General features: G+C 38.7%; 1 protein-coding gene across 2 annotated transcripts in view; it reads right to left on the reverse strand.

Annotated features, from left to right (window-relative positions):
- The window catches only part of LOC114274210 (uncharacterized), a 55,073-nt gene extending 35,088 nt beyond the window's left edge, over nucleotides 1–19,985 (reverse strand). For both annotated transcript variants that reach the window (XR_014362266.1, XM_082916534.1), the window contains exons 1-3: nucleotides 19,713–19,985; nucleotides 15,548–17,444; nucleotides 13,835–13,949 (exon numbers count right to left, since the gene is read on the reverse strand). Coding sequence is in view for 1 of the 2 variants with exons in the window: in XM_082916534.1 (XP_082772660.1) it covers nucleotides 13,835–13,949; nucleotides 15,548–17,360 (1,928 nt within the window). In the remaining variant the exon portion in view is untranslated. The remainder of the gene's footprint in view (nucleotides 1–13,834; nucleotides 13,950–15,547; nucleotides 17,445–19,712) is intronic.
- Nucleotides 19,986–20,975: the final 990 nt, after the last annotated feature.

Raw genomic sequence — 20,975 nt, forward strand, 5'->3', positions numbered from 1 at the left:
TATGCTGAATGGCCGGAAAGAATTGTTGACCGACAAGTAAAAGAATTGAGAAACAAATCCATTCCAATGGTGAAAGTGGAATGGAAGGAACACTATGGGACAGATGCTACATGGGAAAAAGAGGAGGAAATGCGTCTACGCTATCCACATTTGTTTCCCGACGAAGGTAAATTAAGTTTGGAGGACCAAACTTCCTAAAGAGGGGAAGACTGTAATACCCCTGTTCCGTAATATGTTAATTGGTCCTTAACATAATGTGATTATGTATTTTGATATGATTTGGTGTTCTACTAGGTGAAAATATGTGGTTTGAAATTTTATCTGTTCATCGTAGGAATATCTGTTTGAATAGTCTGCTTTGGAAAATTAATTGAGGGCCTTATCGGCCACGGAAACCGAAATTGATTACGCCATTGTGGTTGGCATAATTTTTAGAGCCTACGGTGAAATTTAATTGGAATTTGATTCTGGTCAATTTAAACTGATTAAATTGATAAATTAAGTACCCCATTATTTTATATTAAAATATTTGTTAGTGGGGCTTGTTGTATATTTGTATTGCACTCTCCTTTAGCCCTCTAAAAAAACTCAAAATCTGAGTTAGACAATTGAGAGTGAGAGAGAGGCCGGCCATGGAGAGAAAAAGGGAGAGATTTGTGTAATTTGGGCTCAAGACTTGGGAATTTGAAGATCTAGCTCAAGATTTGGCTAGAGCTTGAGTGTTGAAGCTCTTAGGTAAGTGAATTCATGGACTCTTACTTGTAATTTGTAAGTTCAAAGGTTGTTTGTGATCAAGAACATGTAATGAGTTGATTTTTGTTGAGCTTGAAGTCTTAGAACTCATGCATGTAAGAAATTACTTTGAATTTGCATGTTTGAGCTTGAAACACATGATTCATGTAGAGTTTTGGTTAAAGCTCATGTTGTAATCACCATTTGTACCATCTAAGTTGAGAATGATGAGCATCTCCCACATGCATGTACAAATCATGGGAGTATAAGTCTTGAATGTTTGAATTTGAGCATGTTGATGATGGGTTTGAGATATTTTGGGACATGCATGTAATCCATGTAATTGAGCTTTCCTAATGTTGTAATCTTGCATTAGTAGCATGTTAGCATGTGTAAATGTGTAATTTGAACCATTGCATGCAAGAAATGTGGATGGAAAACCGATTTGGAGCTCAAGAACACGATCTGGGAAACCCAGATTTTTGAGGTCCGCTCGAGCGGGGTAATGGCCGCTCGAGCGGGAAAATCGTGCTCCCAGCATTTTTGCAGAGTTGGATGTCCGCTCGAGCGGGACACTCCACGCTCGAGCGTGGATTTTCGTAGACAGGCCTTCAGCTTGAGCGCTCTATCCCACGCTCGAGCTCATCTTTCGTGCAACCAGTACTTCTGCAGGCCTTAAGGGTCCGCTCGAGCGGAGAAGTTTACGCTCGAGCGGGGACCCTGTTTCCTGGAATTTTGTTCATGCATTCTGTGATTCGTTTTCCGTTCCCTTTCACTTGTAAGCACTCTTAGGCATATGTTAAGCATTGTAAATGAGTTAATGAGATAAGAACAAAGCCTAAAGAGGTATATGTGAATTAAAGAACGGATTGAACTGTTAGTGACCCTTTTGTATTCATGAAATGTGTAGGGTCAAGCTCCAGGGCGCATCCACAAGCCGATCACTGTGAGTAATATCAATATTTGAAAACTTGTCAATGTCCAATTGTTATTCCCCTATAAATATTATGAGTTGTTAATCGGGATTGTGGACAAAAGTCTGACAAGAATAAATGAATGAGTGGGCCAAAGGCCGTTTTGACATGAAAGAGTGGGCCGAAGGCCGTTTTGATAAGAATGAATGGGCCAAAGGCCGTTTTGATAAGGATGAATGGGCCGAAAGCCGTTTTGATAAGAATGAATGGGCCGAAGGCTGTTTGATAAGAATGAATGGGCCGAAGGCCGTTTTGATAAGAATGAATGGGCCGAAGGCCGTTTTGATAAGAATGAATGGGCCGAAGGCCGTTTCGACATGAATGAATGGGCCGAAGGCCGTTTTGACATGAATGGAAATCTGAATGGGCCAAAGGCCAGAATGTTTGGAACTACAGTTACTTGACTTGCATTTCGTATAGTTATATATATATATTTTGTTGTTAAACAGAAGTATGAATTGGGCCCAAGGCCGTTTGGAGCATGTTGTTCTACATATTGTTATGTAACTGTTATATTTGATATTATTCACTGGGCTATCGCTCACGCTCATTCATGTATTTGTAGGTGAGCCAAGGGAAGTCCAAACCCAGCCCCAGTGAAGTCTGCTAGAAACAACAGGAGTTTTGGGAGAGTCAGCCTTGTGCCTCGCGCATGAGACCATCCTTGCCCTTTCACTATGTACCTATGTTTTGTCTTGTTGGCAAGGACCTAGTGCATGTCTGTACATAGTCTGTTATAGGTTGACTCGTTTTGGACGATCCTGTCTGTAATGAATTTTGTGAAACCGTACTTTTGATGTGAGTTATTAACGTATCTGAGTATGGTTTGTTTGATGTGCATATAAGCACGGCTCTATGGACAAAGTTTTTAATTTTGCTTCCGTTTGGCCCCCATTAACTCTGTTAAAATACGTTCCCGACAGTTTGAGGCCGTAGGTAATCTCACGATTACTGGCCGGTTACGTCCTTAACCCACGGGGGCGGGTTCGGGTCGTGACAGAGTGGTATCAGAGCACGAGTTAATAACTCACACACTTGTCCAAAAAGAGCAATAAGCGTCTAGATAAGATCTAGGATGCATTCATGTGATAAGTGCGAGTTTGGAAGCATTGATTATATGCTTAAATGTTTTGTTATGAATAATTATATGTGTAAGTTGTGAACTACTTGCATTACAAATTATCTGGAAATGTGTGCTCCTTAGTGTATGTGTACTTGTGTACCTTTGGTATGGAATATAATGCAAGTTTAATCAGATGGTGAGAACCAGAGGTGATGAGTTAGAGGAATCCTCTACTGCCAGACTGGACAGAATGGAAAGACTGATTCAGGAAATGGCAGAAGCTTTGAGACAGCAACAGGAGTGGCAACAACAGTGGCAGCAACCACACCCGCCACCTCCACCTCCGGCACCACCCGTGCCAGATAATCAAAATGATGATCGGATAATCGCTCTCACCAAGGAGTTCAAGAAAATGAAACCACCACAGTTTCATGGTGGACTGGATCCTTTGAAAGCGGAAGCTTGGGTTCTTGGGATCGAAAAACTGTTTGAAGTATTTCCGTGCTCGGATACACAGAAAGTACTTCTAGCCACTTTTATGCTAGAAGACGAAGCGAGAAGATGGTGGATGTTGATGCGAGAAAACCACAGGGATGTTGACTGGGTGAAATTTTTGGAAATCTTCTATGACAAGTACTTCCCGCAATGTGTCCGGGACAGGAAAGTGGCAGAGTTCATGGAACTCAAGCAAGACAGCATGACTGTAGCTGAGTATGAGGCCAAATTTACTGAATTGGCCAGGTTTGCACCACACGTAATTGACACTGATTATAAGAAGGCAAGGCATTTTGAAGGTGGGCTCCGAAGTGACATCCTAGAGCGAGTGAATGTCCTGAAGTTGGAGACCTACATCGGGGTGCTTGACCGGGCCATGATATCAGAGGCTAACATAGCTAGGCAAGCTAAGCCAACAATCGAATGGAAAAGCAACAAAAGACAAGGCTTCTTTTCGAAGAAGAAATTCTTGAAAAAGCAAAACACGGGCTCCTCAACTACTTCCAGTTCTTCCCGAGACACAGCTCCCATGTGCAACACTTGTGGCAAAAAGCACCGTGGAGTCTGTTACCGTACATCAGGAGCCTGTTTTAAGTGTGGGAAACAAGGGCATATAGCCCGAGATTGTAATCAGAATAGTGGGAAGATAGCTGCTAGCTCCACTGCATCGATCCCGAAGCCGGGAAACACTTTGAGATCTGCTACTACTGGGGATACAGTGAGACAAGGGAGAGTCTTTGCACTCGTTCCGGGTGATACACGGAATGCCAATGCCGTTGTCTCAGGTACTATCTCGATATGTAATCAGGATGCTTTTGTGTTAATTGATTCTGGATCAACGCATTCATTTGTGACATATGCATTTGCATCTAGACTGAAAAGACCCCTAGAATTGTTGCCATATTTGTTATGTGTGTCTGCTCCATCGGGGGAATCTGTGTTATGTGACTATATATATCAGTTTTGTGACATGCATATTGAGGATGCTACCCTATATGTAGATTTGTTGCCCTTAAACTTTAGACACTTCGATGTAATTTTGGGCATGGATTGGTTGACCAAATATTGTGCTACTATAGATTGTGTGACAAAGAGGGTTGTGTTTAAACCACCAGAACAGGAAGAAATTGTGTTTGTGGGAAATGGGGTAGAACCTCCACCATATTTGATATCTGCAATGAAAGCATGTAAATTGATCAGGAAGGGATGCCAGGGTTATTTGTGTTATGTATTGACTGAACAATCCGTGAATGTTGAATTGAATGGTATTCCCATTGTTAGAGAATTCCCAGATGTGTTTCCAAATGAATTACCAGGGGAATTGGTAGACAGGGAGATAGAGTTTACTATTGAAACCGTGCCAGGCACCCAGCCTATTTCTAAAACTCCCTACAGGATGGCTACAGCCGAAATGAAAGAATTAAAAGAACAGTTGCAAGACCTTCTTGATAAAGGGTTTATTCGGCCCAGTACTTCGCCTTGGGGCGCACCAGTGTTATTTGTAAAGAAAAAGGACGGTACCTTACGCCTGTGCATTGATTACCGGGAATTGAACAAGGTAACGATAAAGAACAAATATCCCTTACCCCGTATTGATGACTTATTTGATCAGTTGCAGGGATCACGGGTGTTTTCTAAGATTGATTTGAGATCTGGGTATCATCAGCTGAAGGTTAAAGCAGAGGATGTTGAGAAAACCGCGTTCAGAACGAGGTATGGTCATTTTGAATTTCTTGTTATGCCATTTGGAGTGACTAATGCTCCGGCAGCGTTTATGGACCTAATGAATAGAATTTTTAAAACCTACCTTGATGAGTTTGTTGTAGTCTTCATCGATGATATTTTGATTTACTCTAAAGATAAACTTGAACATGAACATCATTTGAGGATTGTTTTACAAATACTTCGGGAAAGAAAACTATTTGCTAAGTTAAAGAAATGTGAGTTTTGGTTGGATGATGTTATTTTCTTAGGGCACGTGGTCAACAAGGAAGGAATTTCAGTGGACCCGCAGAAAATAGAAGCAATTGTGAATTGGCCTACACCAACTAATGTGACAGAAGTTCGCAGTTTCATGGGCTTAGCTGGGTACTACAGAAGGTTTGTAAAGGACTTTTCGAAATTAGCTGTGCCTCTTACCCAATTGACACGTAAAGGACAACCATTTGAGTGGAATAGTGAAAGAGAATCAGCCTTTCATGAATTGAAGACAAGATTGACCACTGCACCAATTTTGACACTACCTTCAGGTACGGAAAATTTTGTGATTTTCAGTGACGCATCTTATAAGGGTTTGGGTTGTGTGTTAATGCAGAACGGAAAGGTTATTGCTTACGCCTCCCGACAGTTGAGGCCACATGAGAAGAATTATCCAACACATGACCTAGAATTGGCCGCAGTTGTTTTTGCTTTGAAAATCTGGCGGCACTATTTGTATGGGGCAAAGTGTGAAGTCTACACAGATCATAAAAGCCTAAAATACTTCTTCACGCAGAAAGAGTTGAATATGCGTCAGAGAAGATGGCTGGAATTGATAAAAGATTACGACCTAGAAATTCAGTATCACCCCGGAAAAGCTAATACAGTGGCTGATGCCTTGAGCAGGAAATCAACAGGGAGTATGGCTTGTTTGCTTACTGAACAAAGGGAGATCTTGCAAGACTTTGAAAAGTATGAAATTGAAGTGGTAGTGTGTGAACAGGGCGGATTGATAGCCGCTATTACAGCCGAGCCGGCAATTGTTGATGAAATCAAGCAAAAACAGAAAGAGGATGAGTTCCTCAGAAAGGTAATTGATGAATTTGAAGTAAGCCCAAAAGCGGAGTTCGGCGTCGAGAATGGAATGTTGAAATTTCGAAACCGAATATGTGTCCCAGATATCACGGAACTGAAGAAGAGGGTCTTAGATGAAGCCCACAGATCCGTATTTACTATGCATCCGGGTAACAATAAAATGTATCGGGATTTGAAACAAACCTATTGGTGGCCTAAAATGAAGAAAGAGATTGCAGAATATGTGTCCAAGTGCCTTCAGTGTCAGCAGGTTAAGGCTGAACATCAGAAACCAGGCGGTCTACTTCAACCTCTCCCTATTCCTGAGTGGAAGTGGGAACATGTGACTATGGATTTCGTTGTTGGCCTACCTCGGACTTCCCGAGGTATGGATTCTGTTTGGGTTGTAGTTGATAGACTGACTAAATCTGCACATTTTCTGCCTGTCAAAACTACGTTTACCGCTTATAGGTTGGCTACTATTTATGTTGATGAAATTGTCCGTTTACACGGAGTTCCAGTATCCATTGTGTCGGATAGAGATCCGAAGTTTGTATCTAGATTGTGGAAGAGTTTGCAGGAAGCTATGGGAACAGAACTAAGGTTCAGCACTGCATTCCACCCACAGACAGATGGGCAGTCAGAACGAACAATACAGACTTTGGAAGATATGCTTCGCATGTGTGCTTTGGATTTTCAGGAGAGTTGGGAAGATTACTTGCCACTTGCAGAATTTGCCTATAATAATAGCTTCCACTCCAGCATCGGTATGGCACCATACGAGGCTTTGTATGGTAGGAGGTGTAGATCACCTATTTGTTGGACAGAGGTCGGAGACAGAGCTTTGCTTGGGCCCGAAATTGTACAAGACACCTCTGAAAAGATCAAAACTATTCGGCAAAGGCTCAAAACAGCTCAAGACCGACAGAAGAGTTATGCAGATGTCCGGAGAAGACCTCTTGAGTATGAGGTCGGCGACCATGTGTTCATCCGTGTTTCTCCAATGAAAGGCCAAGTCAGGTTTGGGAAAAAGGGCAAGTTGACGCCCCGTTATATTGGGCCGTTTCAAATTTTGGAGAAACTTGGTCCAGTTGCTTATAGAGTTGCTTTGCCACCGGGATTTGAGCAAATCCACAATGTGTTTCATGTGTCAATGTTGAGGAGTTACCTCCGAGACCCGTTGCATGTGATTGATTATCACCGGATTGCTATCGATGAAAATATGGAATATGCTGAATGGCCGGAAAGAATTGTTGACCGACAAGTAAAAGAATTGAGAAACAAATCCATTCCAATGGTGAAAGTGGAATGGAAGGAACACTATGGGACAGATGCTACATGGGAAAAAGAGGAGGAAATGCGTCTACGCTATCCACATTTGTTTCCCGACGAAGGTAAATTAAGTTTGGAGGACCAAACTTCCTAAAGAGGGGAAGACTGTAATACCCCTGTTCCGTAATATGTTAATTGGTCCTTAACATAATGTGATTATGTATTTTGATATGATTTGGTGTTCTACTAGGTGAAAATATGTGGTTTGAAATTTTATCTGTTCATCGTAGGAATATCTGTTTGAATAGTCTGCTTTGGAAAATTAATTGAGGGCCTTATCGGCCACGGAAACCGAAATTGATTACGCCATTGTGGTTGGCATAATTTTTAGAGCCTACGGTGAAATTTAATTGGAATTTGATTCTGGTCAATTTAAACTGATTAAATTGATAAATTAAGTACCCCATTATTTTATATTAAAATATTTGTTAGTGGGGCTTGTTGTATATTTGTATTGCACTCTCCTTTAGCCCTCTAAAAAAACTCAAAATCTGAGTTAGACAATTGAGAGTGAGAGAGAGGCCGGCCATGGAGAGAAAAAGGGAGAGATTTGTGTAATTTGGGCTCAAGACTTGGGAATTTGAAGATCTAGCTCAAGATTTGGCTAGAGCTTGAGTGTTGAAGCTCTTAGGTAAGTGAATTCATGGACTCTTACTTGTAATTTGTAAGTTCAAAGGTTGTTTGTGATCAAGAACATGTAATGAGTTGATTTTTGTTGAGCTTGAAGTCTTAGAACTCATGCATGTAAGAAATTACTTTGAATTTGCATGTTTGAGCTTGAAACACATGATTCATGTAGAGTTTTGGTTAAAGCTCATGTTGTAATCACCATTTGTACCATCTAAGTTGAGAATGATGAGCATCTCCCACATGCATGTACAAATCATGGGAGTATAAGTCTTGAATGTTTGAATTTGAGCATGTTGATGATGGGTTTGAGATATTTTGGGACATGCATGTAATCCATGTAATTGAGCTTTCCTAATGTTGTAATCTTGCATTAGTAGCATGTTAGCATGTGTAAATGTGTAATTTGAACCATTGCATGCAAGAAATGTGGATGGAAAACCGATTTGGAGCTCAAGAACACGATCTGGGAAACCCAGATTTTTGAGGTCCGCTCGAGCGGGGTAATGGCCGCTCGAGCGGGAAAATCGTGCTCCCAGCATTTTTGCAGAGTTGGATGTCCGCTCGAGCGGGACACTCCACGCTCGAGCGTGGATTTTCGTAGACAGGCCTTCAGCTTGAGCGCTCTATCCCACGCTCGAGCTCATCTTTCGTGCAACCAGTACTTCTGCAGGCCTTAAGGGTCCGCTCGAGCGGAGAAGTTTACGCTCGAGCGGGGACCCTGTTTCCTGGAATTTTGTTCATGCATTCTGTGATTCGTTTTCCGTTCCCTTTCACTTGTAAGCACTCTTAGGCATATGTTAAGCATTGTAAATGAGTTAATGAGATAAGAACAAAGCCTAAAGAGGTATATGTGAATTAAAGAACGGATTGAACTGTTAGTGACCCTTTTGTATTCATGAAATGTGTAGGGTCAAGCTCCAGGGCGCATCCACAAGCCGATCACTGTGAGTAATATCAATATTTGAAAACTTGTCAATGTCCAATTGTTATTCCCCTATAAATATTATGAGTTGTTAATCGGGATTGTGGACAAAAGTCTGACAAGAATAAATGAATGAGTGGGCCAAAGGCCGTTTTGACATGAAAGAGTGGGCCGAAGGCCGTTTTGATAAGAATGAATGGGCCAAAGGCCGTTTTGATAAGGATGAATGGGCCGAAAGCCGTTTTGATAAGAATGAATGGGCCGAAGGCTGTTTGATAAGAATGAATGGGCCGAAGGCCGTTTTGATAAGAATGAATGGGCCGAAGGCCGTTTTGATAAGAATGAATGGGCCGAAGGCCGTTTCGACATGAATGAATGGGCCGAAGGCCGTTTTGACATGAATGGAAATCTGAATGGGCCAAAGGCCAGAATGTTTGGAACTACAGTTACTTGACTTGCATTTCGTATAGTTATATATATATATTTTGTTGTTAAACAGAAGTATGAATTGGGCCCAAGGCCGTTTGGAGCATGTTGTTCTACATATTGTTATGTAACTGTTATATTTGATATTATTCACTGGGCTATCGCTCACGCTCATTCATGTATTTGTAGGTGAGCCAAGGGAAGTCCAAACCCAGCCCCAGTGAAGTCTGCTAGAAACAACAGGAGTTTTGGGAGAGTCAGCCTTGTGCCTCGCGCATGAGACCATCCTTGCCCTTTCACTATGTACCTATGTTTTGTCTTGTTGGCAAGGACCTAGTGCATGTCTGTACATAGTCTGTTATAGGTTGACTCGTTTTGGACGATCCTGTCTGTAATGAATTTTGTGAAACCGTACTTTTGATGTGAGTTATTAACGTATCTGAGTATGGTTTGTTTGATGTGCATATAAGCACGGCTCTATGGACAAAGTTTTTAATTTTGCTTCCGTTTGGCCCCCATTAACTCTGTTAAAATACGTTCCCGACAGTTTGAGGCCGTAGGTAATCTCACGATTACTGGCCGGTTACGTCCTTAACCCACGGGGGCGGGTTCGGGTCGTGACAGTGACCTTGGAACAAAATGAGACTTGGGTTCAGTGTTTTTGAAGGCTCAAGGCACTAAGGGTCTATTGGGGCCTAGGCGCAAGGCGAGGCGCGGGCTTTATTGAAGCAAAGCGCACAGCCTTCGTAAAAAATAGATAAATTAACATAGATTAATAATTGATTCATAGTACTAAGACAATTTTTTTTTTTTTTTTTTTTTAAGAAAAAAAAAAGTAACCAAGGCAAATTATATAATAATTTTCAAAGCCATGAAAGTGCATATTTCAGTATAACGTAATGTGTGATGTGATAAATTAATTATTTGTAAAAAAAAAATTTCCCCTAACAGAGACTCAAAACAAAGGCATAATTGCAACAAAAAAACAAAAACATAATAGCAGCCAGCCCAACAAAGAAGAAAAAGCAGAAGAAGAACAGAGAGCAAAAAAAAAAAAAAAGAGAGCAAAGAAGAAGAAGAGAGAGAGAGAGAGAAAGACGAAGTCTATGAAGCAAAAAAAAAAAAACCGAGCAAGTCGACGAAGCAAGAAAAAAAAAAAAAACATAAGCAACGAAAAAGAAGGGATAGGAGGAGGAGGAGGAGGAGAAGAGGGAAAAAAATTCACCTAGCAACCAGCGAAGAAGAAAAAGACAAAAAAAAAAAAAACAAATCGAATCTATTCGAAACACCCAGAAGAAACCAACGAAGAAGAAGAGGAGGCGGAGAAAAAGAGAAAGAAGAAGCAGCACTGACCTGAATCGAAGTCGAAGTCAAGAGAGGAGCCCAGAGGAAGAGACAACACAGATTTCTTTGATAGTTAAGGGATTTAAGTCGTATACTAATTTGGGTTGAGTTGTATTGTATGAGTTGTAATCCTATGTGGTTAGAGCCTTCCGAACACAAATCAGAACCGTTAGAACAACATCAGAAACACACACACCAGGGAAAAAAAAAGAAAAAAGCCGTCTTAGGCTCGCGCTTTGAGCCTTTCGGCGCCTATCCAAGTCGCATCCAAGTCACGTGACTCATCCAATGCGCCTTGCCTTGGGCCCCTTCAGGCGCACTCCCTGCGCCTTGAGCCTAGGCACGCTTTTCACAACATTACTTGGGTTCTTATGCCATTACCTCCAAGTGCCAAAACGATGGGCTACAAATGGGTGCTTAATGTGAAATGTCTTTCACATGGGTCTGTGGATCTCGATAAGGCTCACCTTATTGCCAAAGGTTTTACTCAGGTACCTGGTCAAGACTTTGGTGCTACTTTCGCTCTAATTGCCAAACTGACCTCTGTGAATCTTGTGATTTCTTTGGCAACAGCTCATTCATGGCCTCTCTATCAATTGATATCAAGAATGCCTTTTTTCATGTTGCCTTGCTTGAAAGCATCTACATAGATCCTCCATCCGATTTACGAGCTAAGGGGAAGTTTGTAGGGAAGGGTGTGTCGCCTGCGCAAGTCTCTTTATGGTCTCAAGCAATTTCCTCGAGCTTAGTTCAATCAATTTAGTTTTGTGGTTCTTTCGATGGATTTTCTTCAGTGCCATTTTGATCATACATGTTTTATTTGTCTTTAGCCCAATGGTTGCTATACTATTCTATTAGTTTATGTGGACCTATGAACCACGAACACGGCTAAACAGGTGTCGTGACGGTGTTAGACACGGGACACGCCTCTGACATGTACGGGACACGTCATTTGGTGCGTCCCTTTAATTTCATTATTTTTTTTGTAAGGGACACGCTGGAGACACGCCTAGATCTCAAAATCAGAACAGAAAGTGAAGAAGAAGAAGAAGAAGAAGAAGAAGAAAAAGCTATGTACTTGGTTTGTCGATCAGACATGTCAAAAGAAGAAGCTAGTTTATCGGTCAGGTTCGTCTCTCTTTCTCTCTCGCCTCCTATCTCTCTCTCTCTCTCGATGTGCTGCTCTCTCACCTCACATATCTCTCGCTATGCTGCTCTCTCTTCTTCACCATCGGGGTTCTCTTCTTGTCTTATAGGGCTTGCGTCTTCTCGTCTTCTAGGGCTCACCTCTCATCTCTCTCCCTTCTCTTGTCTTCTCGTATTTTGAAAATAGGCACCAAGGGGGCACAACCCACATACAAAAAGAGGAAAAAAAAGGAATTATTATTATTATAATAAGGGGAAAAGAGGAATTATTATTATTATTATTATTTTGTCTCATTTGGGTGTGCCCACTCCATTCAAATTAAACAATTGCATAGTGATCCATATACTTTAAAAAATTGCATTATTGCATGTCCCACTCACATTAACTTAATGTCACTTTTTTTTAATTTTAATTGTTTGGTAATATAATATTAATCTATACAGGAAATATATATTTAAAAAATATATATTTTTTGTGTCCTCTGCCGTGTCTGCATCCCCATTTTTTTTAAGTCACTGTGTCCCGTGTTCGTGCTTCATAGATGTGGACAATATCATTCTTACTGGGGATGATGCTTCTAGGATCACTCGGGTGAAACAAGAGCTGGGAAAAACATTTGACATTGGATTTGGGTCCTCTCAAATATTTTTTGGGTATCGAGGTTGCACGGTCACATCGAGGGATATCTTTGTCCCAACGAAAATATACTCTAGATGTTCTTCAGGACACTAGCATGCTAGGTTGTAAACCTGCCTCTGCTCCTATGGAACCAAACGTTAAGATCTCGGCTAAATCTAGGGATCTACTTCTTGATTCAGCTATATATCAGCGTTTGGTGGGTGGTCTAATATACTTGACTAATACGAGACCAAACTTGGCATTTGCAGTGAGTGTAAAGAGTCAGGTTATGCATGCACGGCATACTACTCATCTTGATGCAATTTATCACATTTTGCGATGTCTCAAGACTTGTCCAGGTTTGGGATTATTTTTCTCAATTGGTACCCAAACTAGACTCTTGTTTCACGGATGCTGATTATGCTAGGTCAAAGGCTAGTAGACGCTCAACCTTTTGTACTTTCTATGGTAATCATCTTTTATCATGGAAAAGTAAGAAGCAAGTAGTTGTTTCCAAATCTTCAGTTGAGGCTGAGTATCGAGTTATGGCTTAGGGTACTTGTGAACTTCTATGACTTCAATCTATACTTTCAGAATTGGGCTTTTGGGAGAAAGACTCTTCCCAGTTGTTTTGTGATAACAAGTCTGCGAGCATGCTTGCTTCCAATTCAGTTCTTTACAAGCAAACTAAATAGGTGGAAGTTCATTTCAACGGGAGAAGGTTCGAACAGGCTATGTTACTCCATCCTTTGTTTTTCTTCAAAGCAAACTGCAGATATGTTCACTGAGTCTGCAGGACCTTCTTTGCTTTAGCCAACCATTGTCAAGCTGGGTTTGGTTAATATCTTTGAGCCAGCTTGAGGAGGAGGTTGGAATAGAATTATTTATTTATTGTATTAGTTATGATATATAGTATTAGTTTGAATAAAATCTGTGATTATACAATCACAGATTTCTTGCCTCAATCAATGTAATTTTCTTATATCCTAATTTGTAATCTTGCTTCAATATATATACATGGCCTAACCTCATTGAAAGGTAAGCCAAGTACACAAATCATCTTAAACAACCCAAGCTCGAGCTATTCATGAACTGCTTGGTTTGTTTGTAGCCCTACTTATAAGGAATGCCCTATCACTTTCTCGCATATTGATAAGCTTCATGCTAGTGAGGGATACAAGAAGGATTTTCAAGCAATGCATCCCTCTTTATCTGCACTTGGTATAAAAATGAAATACTGAGCACGACACATGCGGATTAATAAGTGGAGAAAGAACATTTATGAATATGCTTTTGCATTTCATAGATAAGTTGTAAACATGAATAAATAAAACCCACATAAGAATACTTCCTAACCCAATATTTTTGTACTAACTTACCTTGTAAACCCTGAGATGGCTGATTCACCTTCAACTACAGATGGAACAGAAAGTGGTATGCGGGAACTGGCTGGAATCTGAAAGTTAACCTCAGAAGAAGTTGATGCTTCCATGGCTGTTTTAAAGATACAAAACAAAATGTAATTAAGTTCACCATGAAATATATTGTAAGAAGATCCTAACATATATATTAACAACTTCAAATTCTATAAGTTTGGCTGGACATGCATTTACCTTAGTAAAAGTACACAAAGTTGGAGCTATGATCTCCTAAAATTTGATTAAAAAATAAAGTATCGAACTAGTTTCAAAAATCAAAATATTTTATTAAAAAATTCATAATAGAATAGTAAATTGATCATATATACTAAGAAATTGATAAGCTTGGCTTGATTGGCATTTGGATTTGGATTGTCCAGCATTAATTATGCATATTAAGCCATTTGTATTAACTCCATCCAAGTGGGTTTAAGATGGTTGGATGGCTAACATCTTTGTACCTTTCAGGAAACTTCCCTGATAAAAGGTCTGTTGCTAGAGAAGTTATTTTGTGGTCCCTCACATTGAGGAGCTTCCACACACTATCATTCTCTTAGTTCACACCATTTTTTTATGTTTTTAATTTACATTTGTGTCCCACAAACAAATTATCATCAAGGACAAAATATACACACCTTCCCTCCTAACCCACCATCACTAGCCGCCACCCCTTGCCACTACAAAACCCTAGCCATTGTTGTTGCCATCGCCGCCCCACACAATCATGATTCCGCCAGCTCCCCACCACCGCAACTTGCTTCAGTAGCCCCTAATAAATGAAAAGAAGGCAGTGGGCAACGGGGAAAGGAGGGGGCTGTGCAAGCAAGGGGACTACATGAGGGGGCTACACTGGTGGCGGAGGGGAAAGGGTTAGACTAGGTTGAAGATAAGAATATGGAGATTAAATGGTGTGAAAAAATAAAAATAAAAAAAGCCAAAATTGTGTGTGAACTAAATAATGATGTCAACTGACAAAAAAAAAGGGTGTGGGAAAAGAAACTCCCTCGACATTGTGCCAATGCCCCAAGAGTCAAAATCACTTGAAACTTTACATGATTATGTGACTCTTGAGTAGGGGCGTGCATGGGTCAATTTAGGTTTGAACATATAACCTTCTTTTTTTTCTTTTTCTTTTTTCAAATTTCAACAAAAAAAAATAATACATTATTTATTCCAAATCCCAACACAACAAATATATTAATTAATGCATGATGTTAGTCGAAATCATACTTTACAAATTAATATGCAAAAGAATCAAATTAAGAAAAAAAAAACATGTGATTAAAATAAGGGGAGAGTATCATCTGATTAATGGTATTAAGGTTAGGGAGAGATTGTTTGTGAGCAAGTGCAAGGAAATTTTTTCATATATATATATAGGCAGGTTGGGTTGGTTTCGTAGACAAATTGACAAAAGACTTTATCTCAAATGCCATGTCATGGATTGATCCATGTCTTCAGCAGTGCTTTCCTTTACTGGCATTGTGAGAGTAACCACTTTATTGGTGACCATATTTATTTGAGCAATTTTCTTATTATTCTTCTTATCAAGTAAAGTGCATTCATCTCCATCAAATTTCACCAAATATCCTTTTTTGTATCAATTGGCCCACACTTAATAGATTTTGAGTTAAACTATGAACATAACGAACTCATGGATTAGCTTGGTGTTACCTCCCTTTGTTTTCACAGCAATGGTGCTCTTTCCTTTAATGTTCTGAAACTTCCCATCATCCAAGCTAACAAAGCTGCTCTTGTTTCCCATCATATGGTTGCTGCATCTGCTGTCAATATCCCGCGTGTCTTGTGGTTCTTGTTGACTGTTCATGTCAGGATAGCACTGTTGGTTTGAAGATTCACCCTTTTCTGAAAAGTTAGCTTCATCCTTTTTACGAAACCCACTATCTTTTTCAAGATGGTTATTATTCTTGAATTTTGTCAGTTTTTTGAAAGAGCAGTCCATGCTTCCATGATTAGTATTCTTGCAAAATTTGGAGCAAGATTCAGATTGTGATATATCTCTTGCAGTCCGTTGAGTGTGCATTTTTCCTCCTCTTCCGTGGCCACGATTGGATTGGCCTCTCTGAAATTGACTGCCTTGATTTTGTTTCTTGTTTCCTCCATCCGTTTTCTCTGACATATTCATCTTTGTTTGAAAAGATTGCTCCAATAACTGATCAGAATATCTATTCACTCTTTCTTCATCCACTTGAAGGGAACCCATTAGTTCATGTAAAGTAAGAGTTGATAAATTTGTTGATTCTTTTATGCCAGCCACCACACAATCGTATTTAACAGGAAGGCTTCTCAAGACTTTTTCTACTGCTCTCTTATCTCGTATTATACCACCACAACCCTTCAATTGATTAATGACGGTAAAAACTCTTGAAAAGAAAATTTCAATGGACTCACCTTCCCCCATCATCAACTTGTCAAATTCTCTCCAAAGAGTTTGACGTTTGGCAACAATCGCCTTATCCGATCCTTGAAACTCATTCTTCAAAATCTCCCATGCTTCTTTAGATTTTGTTGCATCCATTATCCTCGGAGCAATTGTTATTGTGATTGCTTGTTGAATGTAGTACAAGGCTTTGGCATCTTTCATCTTATGTTCTTTCAACTTCTCCTTCCTTGACTCTGACCATGCTGAATATTCTTCTTGGCTTTGAAGGCTTTCGTAGCTATTTTCAACCAAATCCCACAGATCTTTTGAGATGAAAAAGGTTCTCATTTGAGTGCTCCAAAAATGGTAATTTTCTCCTTCAAAAATGGGCACTGCGGCTGGTGAATAATTGAAGGTTGTAATGCTGGAACAAAGAAAAGCTTGCTCAAAGGGCTGATCAGAAAATCTATTCATTCTTTCTTCATCCACTTGAAGGGAACCCATTAGTTCATGCAAAGTAAGAGTTGATAAATTTGTTGATTCTTTTATGCCAGCAACCACACGATCGTATTTAATGGGAAGGCTTCTCAAGACTTTTTCTACTGCTCTCTTATCTCGTATTATACCACCACAACCCTTCAGTTGATTAATGACGGTAAAAACTCTTGAAAAGAAAATTTCGATGGACTCACCTTCCTCCATCATCAAATTGTCAAATTCTCTCCAAAGAGTTTGACGTTTGGCAACAATCGCCTTCTCCGATCCTTGAAACTCATTCTTCAAAATCTCCCATGCTTCTTTAGATTTTGTTGCAGCCATTATCCTCGGAAAAATTGTTTTTGTGATTGCTTGTTGAATGTAGTACAAGGCTTTGGCATCTTTCATCTTATGTTCTTTCAACTTCTCCTTCCGTGCCTCTGACCATGCTGAATATTCTTCTTGGCTTTGAGAGCTTTCATAGCTATTTTCAACCAAATCCCACAGATCTTCTGAGATGAAAAAGGTTCTCATTTGAGTGCTCCAAAATTGGTAATTTTCTCCTGCAAAAATCGGTAGTCCGGCTGGTGAATATTTGAAGGTTGTAATGCTGGAACTTGCTGCCATTCTTTGGACTTTCGCTGCTAAGATGATCACCTTAGCTGTTTTGTTTTGTAGGACCTTCAATGCTCTGATACCACTTTTAGGTTGCTGCACAGTGTGATGATGCAGCAAGAATTCAGGACAGTTAGGGAAGAGAAGTTTTGTGCATAAATTTGTTACAGAAAATTGTGGGTATGAACGAGTTTTTATTTGTGACAAAGAAGATGAAAAATATGTACTCACTTCAAGTTATTTTCCTCTGTGGGCTTGCATAGCTGAATAAATTATATACCTATTAATACTTGTTACATATCATTCTAGACTGCAACTAACTCACTCTAGCTACCAACTACTAACAAAAGAATTTTCAGAATTGATTTTCATCAAGATTCCACTATTTTGCACCAATCAAAAAATATGTATTGTTCACACTTTGAGCTTGTGAAGAAAATCAGACTCATCCCTTAAGCCCTTTGGTCATGTTTGTTTGGGTGGACATGAGTTTGGAATTGGACTAATATTCTAATAAAATTATTAATCCGATGTTTGGTTAAACAATTGAAGTACGGACTAACAATCCATCCGGATATGGTATCCCATATATGATGGACTATTCAATCCCACAGAGGGGGGTGGGATATAAATTGAAGAACTAAGTCAAAGTCTGAACTATTAGTCCCTCCTTATAATCCTAAGTCAATCCAAACATAGGATAGGATATCTAATCCAAAGAGATTCGTAATCTTAGGACTATTAGTCATGGGAATCCTAATCCAACCTAATCCAGTCCGCCCAAACAAACATGGCCTTTGTTTATGTTTTACCATTGAGTAAATGCCACATCAGCTAAAATGTGTACAGCTATGAAATTCTCTCCATTCCTGTTGTTTTGCCCCTTTTCAGAATTGATAAAAATCAAGTTTCCATTTTTAATGCAAGAGATGATAATAGTTATATTTGACACATGTGAATGCAATGTGGGTTTTGTAGCCGTCTCATGTTTAAAAATTGATGATATATAATTTATTGTTTGGTTTATTTTTATGAAATTTTAGTTAGGAAGGTTGTCATCTTATTTTCTTTTTTCTCTTTTTTAAAATCAAAGCATCATTCTCTATCTAAGCACCTTGAGAACTATGTGCAACAGTTATCTTTGTGGTTAGAGTTCCAATAATAAACTTTATTTCAGGAGGTCAAACTATTTGTTATCTTTTTCTATAACTGATAGTCCTTTTAGTAGCATATGCTATTTTTGCATTATTAATTATATTATATTATGTCACACCCAGGATTTCTAAACCTGATGAGATGAACTAAAAGAAGGTAAGTCAGTACCTAAAAATCAAACCAACTAAAGAAGTCCATGATTACACTAGGGTTCAATGACCCAAAATACAGTCAAGGGAATTCATTCCAGTTTCAAAACTTGTTAATTTTAATCTTCATTCAAATTCCATTTTATTTGACAATCATCTAAACATGTTGACAGTATTTCCAACTATAAAATTTCATTAAAAAAATCATATTTTCCCAAACAAAACATAAACTTTAATATATCCCCCCTTTTTTTCTAAGGTTGCATATTCATTAAAATAAAGCCTAACCTAAGCATTCACATCCAAAATCATTTTAGAAAATTATAAAGCATGTGAGCACATAGAAGGATTCATGTAGCCGACCCCATTTGATAGGACTTGAGACTTGGTTTGGTTTATAAAGCATGTGAGCACATAGACAAGCTCTAATTCATATACTTCATTATTTTCAATAAAAATGTCACTTCATGGACATCCAATCTCCCATCTTTGACAACTAAACTTTAAAATATCATTCAAAGCATATTAATCATGTGAACTTACTCCTCTAAGCATAAATCAAAAACTTTACAAAATTCATCTAAAATAAAGTTTCAAAGGTACATGGCTTTAAAAATAAAGCCGAACCTATCAAAATGTTATAAGAAAAATTATACATTTCAATAACATGGCATAGAACACCTAATCCTTCAAATTTTTCATTTTACATCATGGTTATCAAAATCGCAATCCAGATCATAGGATCATACAATTCTATATTGTCAAAATGATCCAAATCAGTGCTATAGTAGGATCGCTGTAGGATATTGTGGGATAAATTAATTTTGAGTACTCCTTTTTTCATAGACTTTCAAGATAAAACACCCTAGGCATGGCATCTAACAAGTGGTAGCATCAAGCATCCCATTTTCATTATTTTTTTAAATTCCTCATCCAAGAACAAAATAACAAAAAATGCTTTTAAAATTAAGAACACCCTAAACTTGTTTACTTTAGAAAATCCTACCCTTTAATTTTTACCACAAAATCAAAGAGATGAGATGAGAGGATTGAGTTTTACCCAAAAAATTGAGAAGTCCTCCAAGTGAAGTAGACATCAAGAGGGCTGCTTCTTCTTCAATGGTCACAGAAGCACCAAGAGAGGCATTTGGGTTTGAAGTGTACAAGTGAGGAAAGCCTAAACCCTTTCAAGTCTTTCAACTCAAGAAGACAATGCTAAGCTCACCAGATGAAGGGAGGTTCTTCGCCTGAGAAAAAAAATAGGAAACAGAGACCCAGCTTTTGGTTTGTAAAAGACCAAAAGGCCAAAAAGTTTACCCTTCAAGTGTAAGTTAAAGCTAAGAGGAAACGAAGAATTATTAATAATTTTAAAAATAAATAAATAAAATCCTCAAAATTTTAGTCTGGTAACATAATAAATTTTTAATTTTTAGTTTCATTAATTTAAATTTTAATATTTTAATTTATTTTCAATATAAATCATTCACCTTCTTTTGTCAAGTAAAATCGACTGAAAAAATATTTTAATCATTAAATTGTTATATAAAATGTTTAAAATACTCTTTTTATTAATTTTAATGATTAAAATATCTTTTTTTTATTGATTTTAATTAATAAAAATAGCCCAATGGTTTAAGTTAGAAATAAATTAAAAGTTTAGGTTTTAAATTGATAAAATTCAAAATTTATTTTACTGTAAGGTTCAAATCCTGAAATTTTTTCCTTAATTTTTCCAAAATTGTATTTTTTATATTTTGACAATTAAAAAATTATAATTTATATTAAGGGTGAAACACTAATAAATCTCAAAATAATCTTGTGAGCTGTTTAGTCATCTCTTTTTTCTTATAAACTTAAAGGTTTCATTAAAATGAAAATTACACAAAATGATAGTCACTTATATGTTTCAAATTAATTTTTGAGGGATAAAAATGAGTTTCTCCAAATATGAAATTACACATTTGAGCAATCCACACTATAAAGATTTTGGATTTTTCCTCCTTTAGAAATAAATTTGACATTACAAACAAAAACATAACACTACAATATAACACTTTAATAACATAACACTCCAATGCAGTACTCAAAAAAAACACATTAGTATACTTAGGAATGTAATATTGGCTTGTGGGCCACGGACGGTCTGAAAAGCCCGCGCCGCAGCCAAGGTGGCCCTGGCCCGTTTAGGCCCAGGCCCAAGCCCAGCCCTAGGCCTAGGCTATCGTTTTGAAGTCTGACCCACCTCGCTTGGCCCGTGCCCTGTGACCCGGCCCATTGGTCCGCCCCAAGGCCCGTCCAAAAGCCTAGCCCACCTGAGACCTAA

This window comes from Camellia sinensis, chromosome 2 (assembly GCF_055761805.1).
Source record: "Camellia sinensis isolate YWXY chromosome 2, ASM5576180v1, whole genome shotgun sequence".
NCBI classification, from domain to species: domain Eukaryota; kingdom Viridiplantae; phylum Streptophyta; class Magnoliopsida; order Ericales; family Theaceae; genus Camellia; species Camellia sinensis.